The sequence below is a fragment of the Lissotriton vulgaris genome, chromosome 7, assembly GCF_964263255.1.
Source record: "Lissotriton vulgaris chromosome 7, aLisVul1.2, whole genome shotgun sequence".
Classification (NCBI taxonomy): domain Eukaryota; kingdom Metazoa; phylum Chordata; class Amphibia; order Caudata; family Salamandridae; genus Lissotriton; species Lissotriton vulgaris.
This window is the reverse complement of record NC_141695.1, coordinates 726,453,721-726,473,744: the sequence shown is the minus strand read 5'-3', so window position 1 is coordinate 726,473,744 and position 20,024 is coordinate 726,453,721. Positions and strand designations below refer to the sequence as shown.

The 20,024-nt window shown below is 45.8% G+C and overlaps 1 protein-coding gene across 2 annotated transcripts in view; it reads left to right on the top strand.

The window, feature by feature from the left end:
* Positions 1 to 20,024, top strand: part of LOC147702338 (ATP-binding cassette sub-family A member 9-like) — a 1,822,583-nt gene that overhangs the window by 1,219,220 nt on the left and 583,339 nt on the right. For both annotated transcript variants that reach the window (XM_086930970.1, XM_086930969.1), the window contains exon 25: positions 4,327 to 4,455. In XM_086930970.1, coding sequence (XP_086787096.1) covers positions 4,327 to 4,455 — 129 coding nt within the window. The remainder of the gene's footprint in view (positions 1 to 4,326; positions 4,456 to 20,024) is intronic.

Sequence of the window (20,024 nt, the reverse complement as noted above, 5' to 3'; positions counted from 1 at the left end):
GGCCAGAAGTAGGTAATCCGATTTGACAGATTCTAAAATATCGAATTTTACTGAATCGGTATTTTAGAATCGGTAAATGGTATGTAGATAAAGAAATCGGTAAAAAATACCGATTCGGTAAAATTCGGAATCGTACATTCGGAAATTACCGAATCAGTATTTACCGAATCGGAATTTACCAAATCGGTATTCCCCCTTCATTCCTATGGGCCTTTTGGCCCATAGGAATGAATGGGAAATACCGATTCGGTAAATACTGAATCGGTAAATACTGATTCGGTAATTTCCGAATCGGAAAGCAAACAAAAGTGAAACATAAGTAGGCAGCCAATCAGGTACTACCACCCTCCCCCTCCCTACCAGGAAGTGGCTACACAGGCACCTGCACCTAATTAGAAGCTTCTGGAAAGGCAGTTGGAGCTGAGCTGAGTCCCTGAGCAGCATAAAAAGTTTTGAGCACTTTTAAAACTGCAAAATGGCAAGCAGCAAAGAAAAAGAGCAGACAGAGAGGAGGAGGACACTCAAATTCAGCAGCATGGAGCTGCAGGTCCTTGTTGAGGAGGTGGTGAAGGTGCACCAAAAACTGTTTGGCAGGCAGTCCCTCACTGTGGCAGAATCTGCCAAAAGGAAACTCTGGCTGAACATACTGGACAAAGTTAATGCAGTTGTGGTGACTACCAGAGACGCAGAGGACCTGAAAAAGCGATTCTATGACCTCAGGAGCCAAACTAAGAAAAAACTGGCTGAACACCACAAGCAGGCAACAAAAACTGGTGGAGGCAAGAACCAAGCACCCCCCCTTACTGACCTGGAGGAAATGGTGGCCTCAACCATTGAACCAGACAGCGTCTGCGGACTGGGAGAAGTAGACAGCTCTGCCAGAGCTACAAGCAGAAAAGGTAAGACACATGCACAGCATTCCCCCCACCATCATCCTTACCTGTATCCTTTGTGGCCAAGTGAACCCCAGTCCAGTACTGCTAGCACTATACAGGAGCAATGCATCATGGTACATGTAGTCAGAAATGTAAGAACATGTCATACAGCACAGCAACCACCACGTTAGGGAAATAATTGCACAGAGAATAATGCTAACGTGTGAAATATTTAATTGTAGTGACTGTGAGACAGTAGCGCTTAGCTAATGTACGCTCATATGTCCACAGGTGAAACGTCTCACAGGCGTTCGCAGGAGACTGAAGGACACCGCCAGAGAGGGAGGAGAGTCAGGAGCCAGGTCCAACTACCCAGAATGTACCACAGGACACAGGTGCACCATGTAGCCATCCTCCTGCGCAAGACTCAGAAATGAAATTGAATTGAATTTGAATTGATCTCAATCCCCGCTGTTGCTGTCATCCCCAGAAATGCCAGCATCACAGCATGACACAACACCTGCATCACAACCAAGCAGGAGGCATGTTGTGGCCCCACTTCTAGAAATAGAGTCAGCAGCAGCTGACATGGCGGGGGAAGAAACGCACAACTTGCCTGTGGATGATAGCCCTGGCACACTGCACTCCAGTGCTGAGGTGGGCCATACTGGTGGAAGACGCGGCAGAGTCCTAGAAAGGCATGCAGATGTAACTGTGGAGGGTCAAAGTGTGTTTCGTGGCCTGGAGGGGTCCATGGTGAGAATCCAGAGGATGCAGGGAAGAGCCATCCAGTCATGCCAACGCCAAATGAGGTCCCTGAACAATAACATAGGAGACATAGGAAAGGGCATCAGGGAGCTTGTAGAAGTGAACAAAGAGATGGCAGCAGGGATGCGCGAAATGAGCCAATCAGTGCAGTTGCTATGTACCAAACTAGACACTGATTTTGAGTCAAGGCGCAAGGAAAGGCAGCGTGCCCATGGCCAAAATAAAGCAATCAACCGCCTGGCCACTGCCACATCCCTGCTATGCAGGAGAAGCAGTAACATGCAGGAGGCAATGACCCAAAACAGCAATGAGGTCACTAGGGGCATGGGCAGGATGACCAGTGCTCTTGAGGTGCTGTTAAATGCCCAAACTTCACAAACAGCTGTTCTGGATGTGCCTGTGAGTGAGGAAAGCACAAGCAGGAGCAGCATGGCAAGCTCCTTTGTCCCAGAGACAAGGAGGAGCAGCAGACGCCACGCTGAGACCACAGGCCAGCAAGAAAATGTGCAGAGGGAGCACCATACAAGTGCCCCTGGGAAGCGAGGACGAAAATGACTATGACAGTTCATGGTGAAGTGAACCAGGAATGACATAATTTAAGTTAAAAAATGTTTATTGCACATTTGTGCTTTAGAAACCTACGTCATGACATGATACTCCACCTGTCTGTGTCTCTTTACTTACTTAAAAGAATTTGCGTGTGATCTCTTCCCATCTGTGTCTGCCATCAGTTGGTGTTGCAACTCCAGATGTGTGTTGCTCAGGCAGTGCTTGCTCGTCATCATGGTCCTCATAATCAGAGATATCCACTTTGGTGCCCTTCTTAACCTGAAGGTTGTGTAGCATTGCACAGGCTCCAATCATCTTGCAGCAGGTGATTGGAGTGTACTGGCGGGCCCCTCCACTCCTATGTAGGCATCGAAACCTGCTCTTCCACATATCACATACAATGTTTTGGGTTGTCTTGTGTGCCCTGTTGTATCTCCTCTGGCTTGGTGTTGTAGGGTTGGGGTAGGGTGTGAGGATGAAAGACCGGAGGGCATATGCACTGTCCCCTAATTGCAAGAAGAAAAAACATTACTCACATGCACACACACACACATACATCTGCTATACGTATCACAGGAGTTTCACACATTGTGTTACCTAGCAAGTATCCTTCGCCAAATTCCTTCACTGTCAGGCGTGCGTAGATCCCACTGTTTTGGAAGATGTAAGAGTCGTGGGTACTACCGGGAAATTTGGCTACTATGTCAGTGATCATGTACTTGGAATCGCAGATCACCTGTACATTTATGGTGTGGGTGGACTTCCTGTTCCGATAAATGTACTCAGTGGCAGCAGGTGGGCATATTGATATGTGGGTACCATCAATACAGCCAATGATGTTTGGGAAATGCGCCATCTGATAAAAGTCTGTCCTTGTCCTGAGCAGTTCTGCATGCGTTGCAGGGAAGCTGATGTAGTGATGCATTCTCTGCAACATGGCATAGAAACGGGACAGACAGCTCTGGGACACCCCACCTACCGCAGCAACCACACTCTGGTAACTCCCAGATGCAAGCAGGTGTAGGCTGCACAGCACCTGCACATGGGGTGGAATGGCGTGCCCCCTTGGGGTTGAATGGTCCAACAGTGGGTGGAGGTCCCTGATAAGGTCCAGGATAGTTTGGGGGGCCAGCCTGTACCGTTGAAGGATCTCAGGCTCAGTTAGCTGGAATAGAGTGATCCTCTGCCTGTACACCTGCTCCTCCCTCCTCCAGACCCTCTCTCCTTCTGCCTGTAGCCGTAGCCGCCTCGCATTGACATAGAATGCCGCCATTCTGGTGAAACTGGTGCATTTTGGGGTCTTTTTTATAGCCTGCACCTGTTTACCATCTGATTTCAATCCATGGTAAATACCGACTCTTAAATACCGAATTTCATGCTAATTGGGTATTTAAAAGGGTACCTACATCTCGAAATTCATTTTTTCCATTTCTTAATTTCCGAATCGGTCAATTTACCGAATCAGTAAAGTTTCCGAATCGGTACATTTACTGATTCTGTAATTTTACTGATTCTGTCAAATTTCCGATTCGGAAACTTTACCGAATCAGAAAAATTACCGATTCTGTACATTTTCCGATTCGGTAAACTTTCCGATTCGGAAACTTAACTGATTCGGCAAATTTACCGATTCTGATGTTTATGGTTCCCCCACATCCCATATGTCCAATACCGGTCGGTAACGGCGGAAATTCGGTAATTTCAGCCGTTTCCGACCGGTATTGGGTCACCTACATCTGGCTCGGAGTTACTATCAGCTACCTTCCTGTCTGAATGCATGGTGGTGTAGGAGTTCCTTAGTTGTCTGTTTATGTAAGTTGAAGAGGGACAGCGACAGCATTAGTGTCTGTGTTTTGAACACATGAGTGAATAAGAGAGTGATCATTTTCTTTGTGAACTTTGAGAGGTTTGTATTGTTACGGTAACAGCCACCCAACCCATTCAGTAACACTAAATCAACAGCCTGAATTTTTGTCTTTGCCTAGAGGACCATCAATTCTCTGAATGCAAAAAAGTGCACTTTTATGCCACATCTGCATGTATGAAATCTGCAAATATATATGTAAATTTATATTGCATGAATTACAAATTACAAGCACATTTATTTTCCATGTCTCCTCCCTTTTTCTTGTAGGCTACAGTGGTTTGCCTCCTTGCGGAAAGTCTATTATTGTGGGTGGCAGAATTGCCCCATATCATTTTTTTGCTGATTACTGTTTTGATACCTGTCTATCCATGCATGAGCTTCCTTATACGTTTAGAGGTAAGTTACTGGTACCGTTGCTAGATATACAGTGAGCAATTTATAAAGGCCAAGTTTTAAATAGGTACAATAATTCACAAGATGTGTAGTTATATATTAACATGTTTGCTTTTAGGATGCAGCATGAATGTATATAGAGAGTGTGTAACATGTTCCTGCTATAGGGATAGATTGAAGTGCAAAAGTGGCAAAGGAAAGTAATATCATTTGGCTGAACGCATAGGGTGAAGAGCAGAATGGCTTTTTGCCAAGACTTTAAACTCACTTCACAAGACGAAGACAAAATTGCTAGAATATTTGGGATATTCACGCATGCTCATCACTTTTCAGCAGAAATTCTGCATATGTACAGGGCACTGGATCACTAGTTTTGTTTCTGTTTGCATAGAACATAAGGCAGTGTGCATGCCCATAATTAGGAGGGTCAAGAGCATGCCATCTGACATAGGGTGTATTGCACTGAGGCCCATCAAGGGAGTTGCATATGTCTGCAGTGCACAGCAGAGACCCTGCCTATGCAGTAATATTGTATTTTTTTTATATTTATACATCCCTTACCACCACATACGAGGCGGTTGAACAGTTTTGCCTATGGGTAACACTTTGCCATGTCAATGCTGTGATCTAGGAATAATTCAACATGTTGAATATCACACCATTTTACAGTTTGTAAACGTTATCATGCCAACTTGTCATGCATTCAGAACAATTTGTTATCCTCAAATATACATAGTTACCATATAGGTTGTTTATATTCTGTCATACTGTTTGTCATGAATTTGGTACAGTTAGTTATGCTGAAATATTGCCCAGTTATCATGCATTTGCTAGTTTCCATACTGTTTATCACATGCATACATGTACTTATGACTACCACATGGTTGCAGGCCAAGGGTTTGATAGGGGCAGAAAATACGCCATAGCATCAACATTAACGTTTTTGTAAATTGGGGGTTGATTACGATGGCGGGCGGACTTGAGTCCACCCGCCTTCGTAGCAGGGATTGGGATCGCCCACCTTCGTAGCAGGGATTGGGACCGCCCACCTGTAAGGCAGCACTCCCACACCCCTCATTATGATGCGACTGCCACAATGGCGGTCTCATCCAGGCCCTTTAAGATTGCGGCAGGTGCTACTGGCTACAGCACCCTCCGTAATGTAAAAATGCCATGCCTCACATTTCCCTGCAGTACGTGGCTGCCACGTAGTGCAGGAAAATAAGTGCACTGCCACCTCCCCCCAACACAAGGGGGGCCCGCAACGGGCCCCCAAAACCAATCCCCGCCAGCCTTTCTATGGCGGTTCCACTGCCATGGAAAACCTGGCTGAAGCCAGCATCGTAATTTGGCAGATGGTGCCTGGTAGGCACCACCACCATTTTACAGATGCAGACCGTTCAGCCAGGCAATCGGAAGTATTGCTTGTGGTGAATCCATGGCGGGCGGTCTTTGCGCCCCCCACAGTATGATTCCCCCGCCATCCTAATTTGGGGGGCGGGGAATAGTGGTACGATGGCGAAGGGCCCACCACCGCACGGCTGGCAGTGGTGGGCCTTCCACCATGGTAATCAGGCCCTTGGTTCACACAAAAAATGTGTTTCACATTACTAAATCATGCAACTTGGAACTTTTTAAGATTTGATTTCTGGTTGGTCTCCGAGGGACGGGAAGCTTCTCGCTTTTGATTTGATGCAGGCAATGTTTGTGGTAATAATATGGTAATAGAGTAGTCTATCTTGCTATGTTACTTCCCTGCCAATCAGTTAAAACATTGACATCTCCATGCTCTTCTACCTACAAAGTGCTATTGGTTCGTGAAAATTGCATCCAATGAGATAATAGTATTCACAATGCATCTTTCTTACTCCCTCAGTATTGTGCCCCTCCATTCTTTGTCCCCCATCCCACATTTCCACCCAAACTGTCCCCTTCAGTAATAAGGAGACTGAGCCATCTTATTATGGATTCAAAACTGTATTAACAGATTAAATGCAGTGCTTTGAAGCAGGCACATTAACTCTCCAGGATGCTTTATGATTATTCAAAAGCAGCAGACTACATGTAGCTCTTGTTAACAAGGGAATTAACAACTAGAACAATATACCATCCAAATTATACTAAGAAGTGCTGGTGAGCACAGGAGCACTGTACTGCATGACAAGCTGAGCTCGTCATGAGCATGGAAGGGGTTAAAGGCGCAGCGCTGGATTATAGGTAGCCAGTGAAGTTGTTTCAGGAGGGGAGTAATGTAGAAATATCTGGGGTGATGAGTAATCAAGCGAGCCGCCTGGCTCTGAACCATTTGTAAATGTTTGGAAAGATAGAGGGGAATGGCATGGTAAAGAGAATTAGCATAATCAACATGGGACATGACCATAGCAAGAATCACCTGGATTCGATCTTCATAGGTGAGAAACCTGCTGATCATTTTTATTTTCCGAAGTTGGAAAAAGCAGGTAGAGATCACTGAGCCGATCTGAGCCTTCATCGTGAGGTCCTGGCTGATAATGACCCCTAAGCTTTTGGCCATGGATGATGGAAAGGGAGCTTGGCCAAGTTCCCTGGACCAAAAATGAGGGCTCCAGGGATTGTTGATGATACCTCCAGTAAGGACAAGCTCTGTCTTATCCGGATTGAGTTTAAGGTGATTACTGTTCATCCACTGACTGATGAACAGTATGGTGGACTGAAAAGTAAGAACGGACTCCGGAGAGTTACTAATGGGAAAGATGAGTTGAACGTCGTCTGCATAGTTGAAGGTGCAGACTTCACGTTCTTTCAGAGCTTGGATAAGAGTGAGAAGGTACAGATTAAATAACAGAGGAGAGAGCGAGGAGCCCTGAGGGACTCCACAGGAAATGTTCACTCTAGGCGCAATAATTGGTGTGCTGACTGCCTGAGATCGATTCTCCAAAAAGAAGATAATCCAGCCGAGGGCGGGTCCCGTGATTCCTGCGTCTCTGACACGATCGACCAAAAGATTATGGTCGACCGTGTCAAAGGCCGCAGAGAGGTCGAGCAGGACAAGGGCCTGCGGGGAACTGGAGTCAACCTTGTCACATAGGGAGTCTAAGACTGTGAGGATCTGCTTGGTTGGGGTCAACCACGCAGGCAACTAGAATTGTTAAATGCTAACTTTTTAAAATTTGTTCACTGAACCTGTGCAAGGCAAAACCAATCGCCCCTCGGCGCAACGCTTGTGATTTTAAAACAACCTGTTGAGAATTTTTAAACATTTGCTAATTTGCACAAACACCGCCTCTCGGTGCAACGATTGATTGAATTGTATTCATTTACCCTGTACTGGGCTTCGTTCCGCCGCGGCTTGTGCCGTCTGAGCGGCGGGCCCACAGCTACACCATTTCCGGCACCCAACTCGGAAAACTCACTTCCGCCCTGACCTGCTGCTGAACAGGCAGGTTAGTGGTACAGTGAATACTAGCGCCACCAGTACTTAAGACCTCGGCAGCTCTCACTCGGGGCTGACTGGCAGCAAGAGAAGGCCGTGTAGGCTCCACGCAGGCAACTAGAATTGTTAAATGCTAACTTTTTAAAATTTGTTCACTGAACCTGTGCAAGGCAAAACCAATCGCCCCTCGGCGCAACGCTTGTGATTTTAAAACAACCTGTTGAGAATTTTTAAACATTTGCTAATTTGCACAAACACCGCCTCTCGGTGCAACGATTGATTGAATTGTATTCATTTACCCTGTACTGGGCTTCATTCCGCCGCGGCTTGTGCCGTCAGAGCGGCGGGCCCACAGCTACACCATTTCCGGCACCCAACTCGGAAAACTCACTTCCGCCCTGACCTGCTGCTGAACAGGCAGGTTAGCGGTACAGTGAATACTAGCGCCACCAGTACTTAAGACCTCGGCAGCTCTCACTCGGGGCTGACTGTCGGCAAGAGAAGGCCGTGTAGGCTCCACGCAGGCAACTAGAATTGTTAAATGCTAACTTTTTAAAATTTGTTCACTGAACCTGTGCAAGGCAAAACCAATCGCCCCTCGGCGCAACGCTTGTGATTTTAAAACAACCTGTTGAGAATTGTTAAACATTTGCTAATTTGCACAAACACCGCCTCTCGGTGCAACGATTGATTGCATTGTATTCATTTACCCTGTACTGGGCTTCGTTCTGCCGCGGCTTGTGCCGTCAGAGCGGCGGGCCCACAGCTACACCATTTCTGGCACCCAACTCGGAAAACTCACTTCCGCCCTGACCTGCTGCTGAACAGGCAGGTTAGCGGTACAGTGAATACTAGCGCCACCAGTACTTAAGACCTCGGCAGCTCTCACTCGGGGCTGACTGGCGGTAAGAGAAGGCCGTGCAGGCTCCACGCAGGCAACTAGAATTGTTAAATGCTAACTTTTTAAAATTTGTTCACTGAACCTGTGCAAGGCAAAACCAATCGCCCCTCGGCGCAACGCTTGTGATTTTAAAACAACCTGTTGAGAATTTTTAAACATTTGCTAATTTGCACAAATACCGCCTCTCGGTGCAACGATTGATTGAATTGTATTCATTTACCCTGTACTGGGCTTCATTCCGCCGCGGCTTGTGCCGTCAGAGCGGCGGGCCCACAGCTACACCATTTCCGGCACCCAACTCGGAAAACTCACTTCCGCCCTGACCTGCTGCTGAACAGGCAGGTTAGCGGTACAGTGAATACTAGCGCCACCAGTACTTAAGACCTCGGCAGCTCTCACTCGGGGCTGACTGGCGGCAAGAGAAGGCCGTGTAGGCTCCACGCAGGCAACTAGAATTGTTAAATGCTAACTTTTTAAAATTTGTTCACTGAACCTGTGCAAGGCAAAACCAATCGCCCCTCGGCGCAACGCTTGTGATTTTAAAACAACCTGTTGAGAATTTTTAAACATTTACTAATTTGCACAAACACCGCCTCTCGGTGCAACGATTGATTGAATTGTATTCATTTACCCTGTACTGGGCTTCGTTCCGCCGCGGCTTGTGCCGTCAGAGCGGCGGGCCCACAGCTACACCATTTCCGGCACCCAACTCGGAAAACTCACTTCCGCCCTGACCTGCTGCTGAACAGGCAGGTTAGCGGTACAGTGAATACTAGCGCCACCAGTACTTAAGACCTCGGCAGCTCTCACTCGGGGCTGACTGGCGGCAAGAGAAGGCCGTGTAGGCTCCACGCAGGCAACTAGAATTGTTAAATGCTAACTTTTTAAAATTTGTTCACTGAACCTGTGCAAGGCAAAACCAATCGCCCCTCGGCGCAACGCTTGTGATTTTAAAACAACCTGTTGAGAATTTTTAAACATTTACTAATTTGCACAAACACCGCCTCTCGGTGCAACGATTGATTGAATTGTATTCATTTACCCTGTACTGGGCTTCGTTCCGCCGCGGCTTGTGCCGTCAGAGCGGCGGGCCCACAGCTACACCATTTCCGGCACCCAACTCGGAAAACTCACTTCCGCCCTGACCTGCTGCTGAACAGGCAGGTTAGCGGTACAGTGAATACTAGCGCCACCAGTACTTAAGACCTCGGCAGCTCTCACTCGGGGCTGACTGGCGGCAAGAGAAGGCCGTGTAGGCTCCACGCAGGCAACTAGAATAGTTAAATGCTAACTTTTTAAAATTTGTTCACTGAACCTGTGCAAGGCAAAACCAATCGCCCCTCGGCGCAACGCTTGTGATTTTAAAACAACCTGTTGAGAATTTTTAAACATTTGCTAATTTGCACAAACACCGCCTCTCGGTGCAACGATTGATTGAATTGTATTCATTTACCCTGTACTGGGCTTCGTCCGCCGCGGCTTGTGCCGTCAGAGCGGCGGGCCCACAGCTACACCATTTCCGGCACCCAACTCGGAAAACTCACTTCCGCCCTGACCTGCTGCTGAACAGGCAGGTTAGCGGTACAGTGAATACTAGCACCACCAGTACTTAAGACCTCGGCAGCTCTCACTCGGGGCTGACTGGCGGCAAGAGAAGGCCGTGTAGGCTCCACGCAGGCAACTAGAATTGTTAAATGCTAACTTTTAAAAATTTGTTCACTGAACCTGTGCAAGGCAAAACCAATCGCCCCTCGGCGCAACGCTTGTGATTTTAAAACAACCTGTTGAGAATTTTTAAACATTTGCTAATTTGCACAAACACCGCCTCTCGGTGCAACAATTGATTGAATTGTATTCATTTACCCTGTACTGGGCTTCGTTCCGCCGCGGCTTGTGCCGTCAGAGCGGCGGGCCCACAGCTACACCATTTCCGGCACCCAACTCGGAAAACTCACTTCCGCCCTGACCTGCTGCTGAACAGGCAGGTTAGCGGTACAGTGTATCCCTTCCCCTGCATAAATGGCACTATGGAGGAAGCGCAGCGGACGAGCGCAGCGGGAGCGCCGACTTCGCGCCGAAGTCGTGCCAAAGTCCTGCCCGTCTGCGCCCGTCCGCGCCAGACCGGGGCAAGGGGCCACTTCCTCTGTCCAATCAACCCCAAACCTTGCCGCCACAATCACGTATGACTCCCAAACCCTGATCAAACTTATGCCGCCCATCCTTGACGGCTGCCTACACTCTATTGTACTCGACAACTCAACCAGCGCATGTACCCACTGCAGCTACCGACCTACGTGTCAGGCAAAGTACTTACAACCCGCCAAAACATACCAAATGTTTCTGCTAAATTGCCGCTCGCTCACTAAACACGCGGTTCAAATGTCGCTTCTTTTAGAGGACATCAGCCCGATGCCATTTTTCTCACAGAAACATTGCTCAAAGAGGCGTCAGACCCTGATATCACCTCCCTTCTGCAACAGGGATATCTACTCCAAAGAGTCGACAGGCCAGAGGGCAGAGGAGGAGGAATAGGTATCCTTTATAAAAATCAATACCAATGTAGGACTAACGCAGGCTCAGTATCAAACTGCGAAAGCATGCAGTTCGCCCTTGACTTATCTCCTACAGCGACCTTTTCAGGTATACTTATCTATCGCCCCCCAAACTAAATGGGATATTTCCTCGACTCCTTACAACTTAAAATCGCTGACTTAGCTGTTACTAGCCCACACCTCACCATACTAGGTGACGTTAACATCCACCTGGATAATCCAGATGACCCCTCAACTAAAGCCTTGCTAGAGAATCTGGAAGCTATCCAACTCACTCAGAAGGGTTTCGAACCCACACATGAGAAAGGCCATCTTCTGGACGGAGTGTTTAGCAACGACCACAGACTGGTAGTAGGGACCCCTATGGCCCTCACATGGTCTGACCACTACTTGGTCCCCCTACGGTGGCAACACACCGCCTCTGTCCCACTACCCCCGCGTACACCACTCCAGGGGAGAGAATGGACTAAACTCTCTGTTGACAGGTGGACAGATGCTTTGCTCACCACCATCCCACAAGCTAAGGAAGACCCAACACTATTGTATGATAACTACTCCCAATGGATTTCCAAGGCCCTTGACTCTGTGTTACCGCAAACAACCCTAAAGGAAAAGACTAAATCCAAGGAATCACCATGGTACACTCCCAAACTTAAAGAAATGAAAAGACATTGTAGGAAGCTAGAAAGAACTTGGAGGGCATCTCGCAGCAGCTCAGCTAAAGTAAACCATCATGATGCCATAAAAGAATACAAAGCAGAGATTAACTCAACCAAGGCCCGTTTCTTTGAAGACAAAATCAATAACGCCCATAACTGTCCCAGAGAAATATTCCAAATTGCAAAATCTCTAATTGACACCCCGTCCACCCCCCCGGATCCCAGCAAAGCACAATTCCGATGCAATAATCAAGCGGAATATTTTTATAAAAAAATACAAACAATCTCATCGGCCTTTGTTGCACCAAATCTAGCTGACCTGGAAGGAACCATGCCACCCGGCATCACACCCCACAGACTAGTAGAGTTCCCCTCAGTAGGAGCGGACGCTCTGGAGAACATCATGAAAAAAGTTAAATCTGGATCCCCAAGCGATCCCGCACCTCCATGCCACTTAAAAAAGATCACAGACACAATACTGCCAGTTTTTCTTAACATCCTTAACAATTCCATCACTACTGGCATAGTCCCTACGGCCTGGAAGAAAGCTCAAGTACGAGCTCTTTTGAAAAAACCCACCTTAGATCCAGACAACATGGCCAATTATCGCCCAATATCCCTGCTCCCCTGGGTTAGCAAACTGCTCGAGAGACACATCAATACATCTCTCACTCAGTACCTGGAATCAAACAGTATACTTCACGATTCCCAAGCAGGCTTCCGCCCCAGGTTGGGAACGGAAGCGGCCCTTCTGACAGTGACCGAGTTAGCCAGGAAACAGATGGACTTAGGCGGCACTACAGCAATTATTTTGCTTGATCTTAGTGCCGCTTTCGACACTGTAAATACCACCATCCTCATCAGCCGTCTTAAGCAAATAGGAGTATCAGGAACAGCCATTCGATGGCTACAATCCTTCCTAGAAAATCGCTCTTTCCGAGTAGTTGAGGGCACCACGCAATCCAGGACTTGGCCTCTCGATCAGGGTGTGCCTCAGGGCTCGTCCCTGAGCCCCACCCTTTTTAACATATATATGCTCCCCTTGGCAGACATTGTCCACTCATTTGGCCTGGAGTTAGTCACATATGCTGACGATACTCAACTGATCGTCTCCGTGAACCAAACTATCACCTCCTCGCCTAATCTTGGGAATTGTTTAGTGGCAGTTAATAAATGGATGGCCAGCTCCCACCTAAAACTCAATGGTGATAAAACAGAGCTCATGATTCTTGGAAACCCAAACATCCCCTGCCCGCTACCGAACTGGCCCCCATTCATGGGCACCCAGCCTCAGTCCAAACCCCAAATAAAGAGCCTGGGCATCTGGCTTGATGCTAATCTTAATTTCAATCATCAAGCAACAATCGTATCTGCCACCTGCTTCGGCATGATGCGTATGCTTAGAAAAGTACTACCACTTCTTCCCCCACAAGCCGCAGGATCATGGTGCAAGCCATTATTCTGTCCCGTTTAGATTACGGGAATGCGTTGTACCTAGGGGCTCCGGCCACTACAACAATGAAGCTCCAGGTCACGCAAAATGCAGCAGCCCGCCTCCTGCTGGGCCTCAACAGGCGGGACTCAGGGACTGCTGCTCTAAAAAGACTCCATTGGCTACCCATTAAGGCTAGAATACTGTTAAAATCAATGTGCTTTATGCATAGGGCTATGTGGAAGGAAGTGCCAGTAATGATCTGCTCGCTGGCTACTCCATATCTCCCCCGCAGGTCGCTGCGCTCCAGTACAGCCTTTCTGGCCACTGAGAACAAAGTCAAACGTGCCAGATGGGGGGGCCGCTCCTTTTCCTGGAATGCGGCCAAGGCATGGAATTCTGTGCCAGTCTCCCTGCGCGGTGAGCCTAATCTCCTAAAATTCCGGAAGGAATTAAAAACCATCCTTTTCACGTAAATTACACTACCCTCACTTGCCCCCCAGTCACACTCAGCGCTACGAGGCCTCCGGGTAGTCTGCGCTCAATAAAACCCAGTTAATAATAATAATAATAATAATAAGGAATTCAGACTCTTCTAGAAACTTGGTGAGACATCTTGTGACATGCGTTTCCAGAACCTTGGCAAGATAAGGCAAAAGGGAGGTAGGGCGATAATTAGTTAGCAGTTGGGGATCAGCCCTGGGCTTCTTTAAAAGGGGAATGACAATGGCTTCCTTGAAGGTGGTAGGGACACCACCCTGGGAAAGTGATAGATTCAGAAGATGGAGTGCAGGGCTAGGAAGGATAGTGAAAATTTCTTTCAAAATGCTGGGGGGACAAGAATCAGTGGGAGAGCCTGTCTTGACTTTAGAGAGTAGGTCCAAAATGACAAGCTCGGTGATACTTGGGAATTAGGAGAAAGTGGTGTGGTTTTGGGCCACGGTAGAACAGAGTAGAGGGCTGTTGCAAGATGGGATGCTAGCCTTTATCAGTGCATTTTTTTTGATAAAGAAGGAGTTCAAGGAGTTACAGAACTTTTACGAAGGGACGGGTCTGATGGAAACTCTGACAGGATCAGACAACTCATTTACTATAGAAAAGATCTCTTTAGTACGATTGGAGGTGGACAAAATTTTAGAAGAGAAATATGTAGCTTTGGCGGTCAGGATGGATTTTTTATAGATCTTTAATGAGTAGATATACAGGCGCTTGTCTTCTGAAAGATTCTTGCGTCTCCAGGTTCTTTCTATTTGCCTCAGGCCTAATTTCTGAGTTTTTAACTCATCAGAAAACCACTTATGAGTGTCATGACGACGAGTGGCATGTGCTTTCTTAAGGGGTGAACATTTATTACTAGTGGCCAGCAACCAACCGGTGAGCTGTTCGACAGCTGGATTGATAGAGGGATTGAAAAGGGGAAGGGAGTTAGTGAGAGAGCTGTGGAAGGATGTTTTATCACTTATCTTCCAATTTCTGTAAGTGCCTCCTCCAGGGCAGGATAATTTGACGGAAAAACTGTCAAAGATGGAGAATTTAAAAATATAGTGGTCAGACCAAGTGCATGGGATTACAGCCACAGGGGATATGGCTATATTAACAGACCAGATCTGGTCAAGGGTATGCCCCTTGAAGTGAGTGGCCGCGGTAACTTGCTGCACCAGATTAAGGCCCGAAAGTAACTCATTGAGTGTGATCGAATGGGGGCCACCCAAGGGTCATTGGCCCAATAGTTAAAGTCACCAATCAGCATGACCTTACCATGAGTGATGACTAAGTGTGCAACCTGTTCACCCAAGGAGTGAGGAAACAGGGGCATCCTTTTAGGGGGCCTATAAAGTAGGACACATACCAGAGGTGTTGTCATCGATTCGCATTCGAGTTTGAGCAGTAAATTGTCCACCGAGGGTAGAGCAAGGAGGGGGAGCATGGAGTATTTCTAATCGTTGTGGGTGATAATAGCTACTCCTCCACCCACTTTCCCCTGAGGGCGATTGGCTTGAATGATGACATAGTCAGAGGGGAGAGCAGCTAAGATATCAGAGGAGGATTCCTGAGATAACCATGTTTCAGTGAGCAACAGAAAATCAGGTTGCTTAGATTTGAGCAACAAGAAGATGTCTAGCATATGCTTGACCAGGGAGCGAGTGTTGAGGTATATGACAGAGAGTTTTTGAGCGCCGTTCGGCTCCAGAGTCTGGGCTGGGGTAGCTGAGTGAGAGGTAACTAATTCAGGGAATGAGGTTTTAAGCTGCAAGATCCCCTGAGATTGTAACGTAGAATATGTCAGGGCATCAGGGACAGCTGACAGTGTGTGCAGTGCCAAAAGTTGCTTAGTGCTGTAATGGATAGGGATTTGGACATGATGAAAGGCCCCAGGCTCCGTACAGGCGCGGACGGGCGCAGACGGGCTTGCCTTTGGCGCGCCACCGGCACGCTTCCGCTGCACTTCCGCAATGTTTTCAGCATGAAATTGCCGCTAACCACCTAAAATTCCCCCCGCCTTCACTGTGATTGGCTGAGGGAATCAGCTGGCAGTAGCAGTTCCTGCCTCGCTCGTGAGTCAGCGAGTTGCAGGAGATTTTACCCCGAGGTGAGTTGATTCCCAGACACAAATGTTTTAAAATAGTACATTTTAAAAAGAGCAAAACACAGATTTAGCAAACGACCTTGGCAGTCATAAAACAAAGTAAAAGTTCCCGCGCTGAGAACGCCGAAGATATAGCCGCCAGCAACCTAAACTCCGCCCCGCCTGCACTGTAATTGGCTGAGGGAATCAGCTGGCAGTAGCAGGTCCGGCATCGCTCGTGAGTCAGCGAGTTGCAGGAGATTTTACCCCAAGGTGAGTTGATTCCCAGACACAAATGTTTTAAAATAGTAAATTTTAAAAAGAGCACAACACAGAATTTAGCAAACGATCTTGGCGGTCATAAAATAAAGTAAACTAACTAACTAACTAACGCATGACCTTCCACCAACCGACCAGACACCTACGATCCACCTCTTCTTTGTAGAACAGCAATGCTTCAATCCATCCTCCAGACGGTATGTTTAAAAAATGGGGAGAAAAAAAGAATTTATGGATGTAATGGCCCTTCCTTTCTACAGGTCTACATGTTTCAAGCCAATTCCCATGGCTTTTCTTCAGGACCAAGGAACTAACTTCCTGATTCCACTCCTGATCCAATAATACAATTGACACAAAGTGACTTCACACACTCTGCATGCTTATAAATAATCTTATTACCTACTTGATGTTAATGTCTATCACCCTGCAATATATAAAGTGATAATTAGCCTGCCATGTATTGTGGCAGATACTAGGGTAATAGAACACTTACGCTAGATACCTAAAGTGTGCTGTGTAAAATAGCTTTAAAAATACCTCCAAGTGAATAAAAGTCTGTGTAAGCTTATTAAGGGATGCTTAATTAGGTGTTTAGATGAACACATCTATTAGGAATACTGATACTGCCAGTGATTTGAACACACATTGCAAACAACACTCTAAACAATCCAAAAACATATAAGGACGACACAACATACATAAATAAAGTAAACTTTTTGCTCCATAGGTCCTCCAGTGGCAAGGTAAGCATGTAGTCACACGCTGTGAGTATATAAGAATATTAGGGCAATCAAAATTAAGCATGTAAAGAAATTGTCCTGTCATGTGGACAAAAATTGGCTGTGCCATACTCACTGCCTTCAAAGCTTCTCCTTCGGCTGAATTACCTAAAGGAACTACACCAGGGCCTGAATGTTACCTTCCTTTCCCCTTGCTGCAGTTTTATAAAGTTTGGGCTGAAAAACAAGCTGTGGGCTGTGCACGCTCGCTTCTGTGGTGCACAACACCCGTACAATTAGTCTGCATGTTATGAGTCAAAATGGCAGCACCTGATGGAACCACTTCCTGGTTCCCATTGAGCTGCTGCGTGCTGCAGTTGAGGAAGTGCATCGGTTGCGTCTCTTCATTGGGGTGCACCCACTGTCATTAGCATGTTTGAATGGCTGATAAACATTGACTAAACTAAAACAAGGAAAAATAAGAATGAAAATAAAAATGAAAAATAACTAAATCAATCTCTGACAAACTTTAAAGAAAAAGTCATAGAAAGGGTAAACGAAAGGGATAAATACAAGTTTGGCAAAGGTTGTGAAGGGTAGCCTAAGAGCCTCTATAGTTTGATGCAAGAGTCTTGGGGACACTATGCAATTGCACAAAGGAACTCACATAAAAGTCTGCAATACGAGGATGTATAAAGAACATTATAACAGTGTATTATATCATGAAATGGCCCCATGAGATGTTATTGGTATGGCAGACTCTGTGCGTATTGAGTCTGAAAACCCATATTTGCTCTCTCTCAAATAGTCTTGTTTTGCAGCTGACTTTCTCATGTATGTGTTCTAGAGCCACCCACAGGTGGTCTGTAACCGTATGTTTTATCTCAATGTAGTGGGTAGCAACACCTCAGGTTACTACTACAGTGCTCACCTATTCTGGTTTTAACTTTCCGGGTAGTTATCCTGATGTAATGGGCGGGTAATTTGCGTACACTACCCTTTGTTTGTTGCAGTTAGTCAGGTTACTCAGTGTCCATGTGGTGTTGTTGTTGAAAGTAACAGACTCAGCCATCTTCGCTTGGTGGCACACATTACACCCACCACAATGATTGCGATTAACTGTGTGTGGCAGTGTCTCTTGGTTTGTCTGGTGTATGTGATTGTTTTTGGAAGCATGTGTGCACTCGGGAGTCCCTCAGACTTTTGCCTCACCTATGGTAAAACATTAAAATTAATTTAAGATTTTGGTAGATTAAGGGGCTGCTGTATGGGATTCACCAATGTATATTAATGATCTTATTGACTATGGAGGATGCTTTGTTGAATGTTGTAATACAAATTGGCCTGTCCTCATTTTTCTTCTGTGAGACATGGTCCAACAAGGCATCCCTGTTGTTATTGCGGCCCGCTTCATTGTTTTTTACACTATTTTGGGTGGGTCCTTTCTGGCCTTTAGCTTAGTTACTAAATTCTCTGCTTATGCCTTATAATCTCGAATATATCAGAGCAGTTTCTTCTCAACCTCGAAAAAATTGTCCAAAGGGAAGGTTTTCCCTCAGGTGTCATGGAAGAAAACTATCAAGGTGTAGCAGACAGTTCTTTGCTGTCTGTTTCTCAGGTGTGGTTGTTTTTATAGCACTCTGGTCTACTATTCTGTTGACGTCAAGGAACACCAGTTCTTTGTTGCTTATGAACTGCATGTGAACTTGAGGAATTCGTTTTGTGTGTTCAACCAGCTCATGAAATTCATAGCTGTTACCTCATTGTCTTCCTGTATGACCAGGACATGCTAAATGTACCTCTCCCAGAGTTTTATTTGGTTCATGAAGATGTTGAAGAGAGTCAACATTTTATGGGTTTCTAGGTGAGGAACATAGAATGCAGCGATACTGGGCACAAAAGTGCTTCTGATGCTAGTCCATGCTTCTGTAGAAAGAAGGTCCCAACACATTTGAAAAAAATCATCTACCATGCCGATTTGCAGCATTCCATGACTACATTCCTGATTGCATGGTAATGCCAGTCCACTTCAAAGAGGACCTCCTTGATTATATCTAGTATCTCTAGTTGGGGCAGACTTGTGTAAAGACTTTCAATGTCAAAGCCCAGGAGGAGGTGGGACTCTGAGTCAAAATCAATGTTTTGCTGGAGGGGTAACACATCTTTGGTGTTTTTTAAATAGGCACTAGTATTTTGTACTATTGGTCTGATAAATGCATCCACAAATCTAGACAAAGGTTCCTAAATTGAACCAATCCCTGAGACAATGGGTCACTTTCAGTCAATTATATTATTGGGTCTGGAGTGGAATCAGGGAGCTAGGTTCTTGGTCCTGTAGAAAAGCCATGTGGAATTGTTTGAAACATGTATACCTGTAGAAAAGAAGAGTCATTACAATTTATACTCTCTATGTTTTCCCCCTGTTTTTTAGCCATACCCTCTGGAGTTAGGATTAAAGCATTGCTCTACTACCAGGCAGATATTTTTTAATTTCCACCTAAAAAAACCTCCTACTCATATTGGATCACTGACATAATATCAAGACTAAAAATATCAACTCACAGAATTATCGAAAATTTTATCTCATTTAAAAAACTATCGAGTCCCTATACTTAATTAAATCACTACATTAAAAACAAAAATATCATGACTTATGACTAACTATAGACTGTCAAAAATATCGAAATCAGCAATATCGACTACATAAATATAATTAAAACAAGTATTACATGGCAGTAAGATTACAATAAACACATTTCAACTAAGACAAAAAACATATCCTACAATAATACATAATTAAATTATAATAATTTACTTAACCAAAATAATACATTTAAAGTATATCGACAGACAACTCTAAATTATATATGACACATATTTACATCCTACTTGTATACAACACATATTTATATTCACCAACAATATTATTTCTTTCTCTAAAATCAATACATTTAGGGCCTTATTATGAGGTGGCCCGGAGCCTCATCGCGGTTTCAATTCCGACCGCATAATTACAATCTAGGTCCCTGTTCTACACATGGCCTCTGGCTAG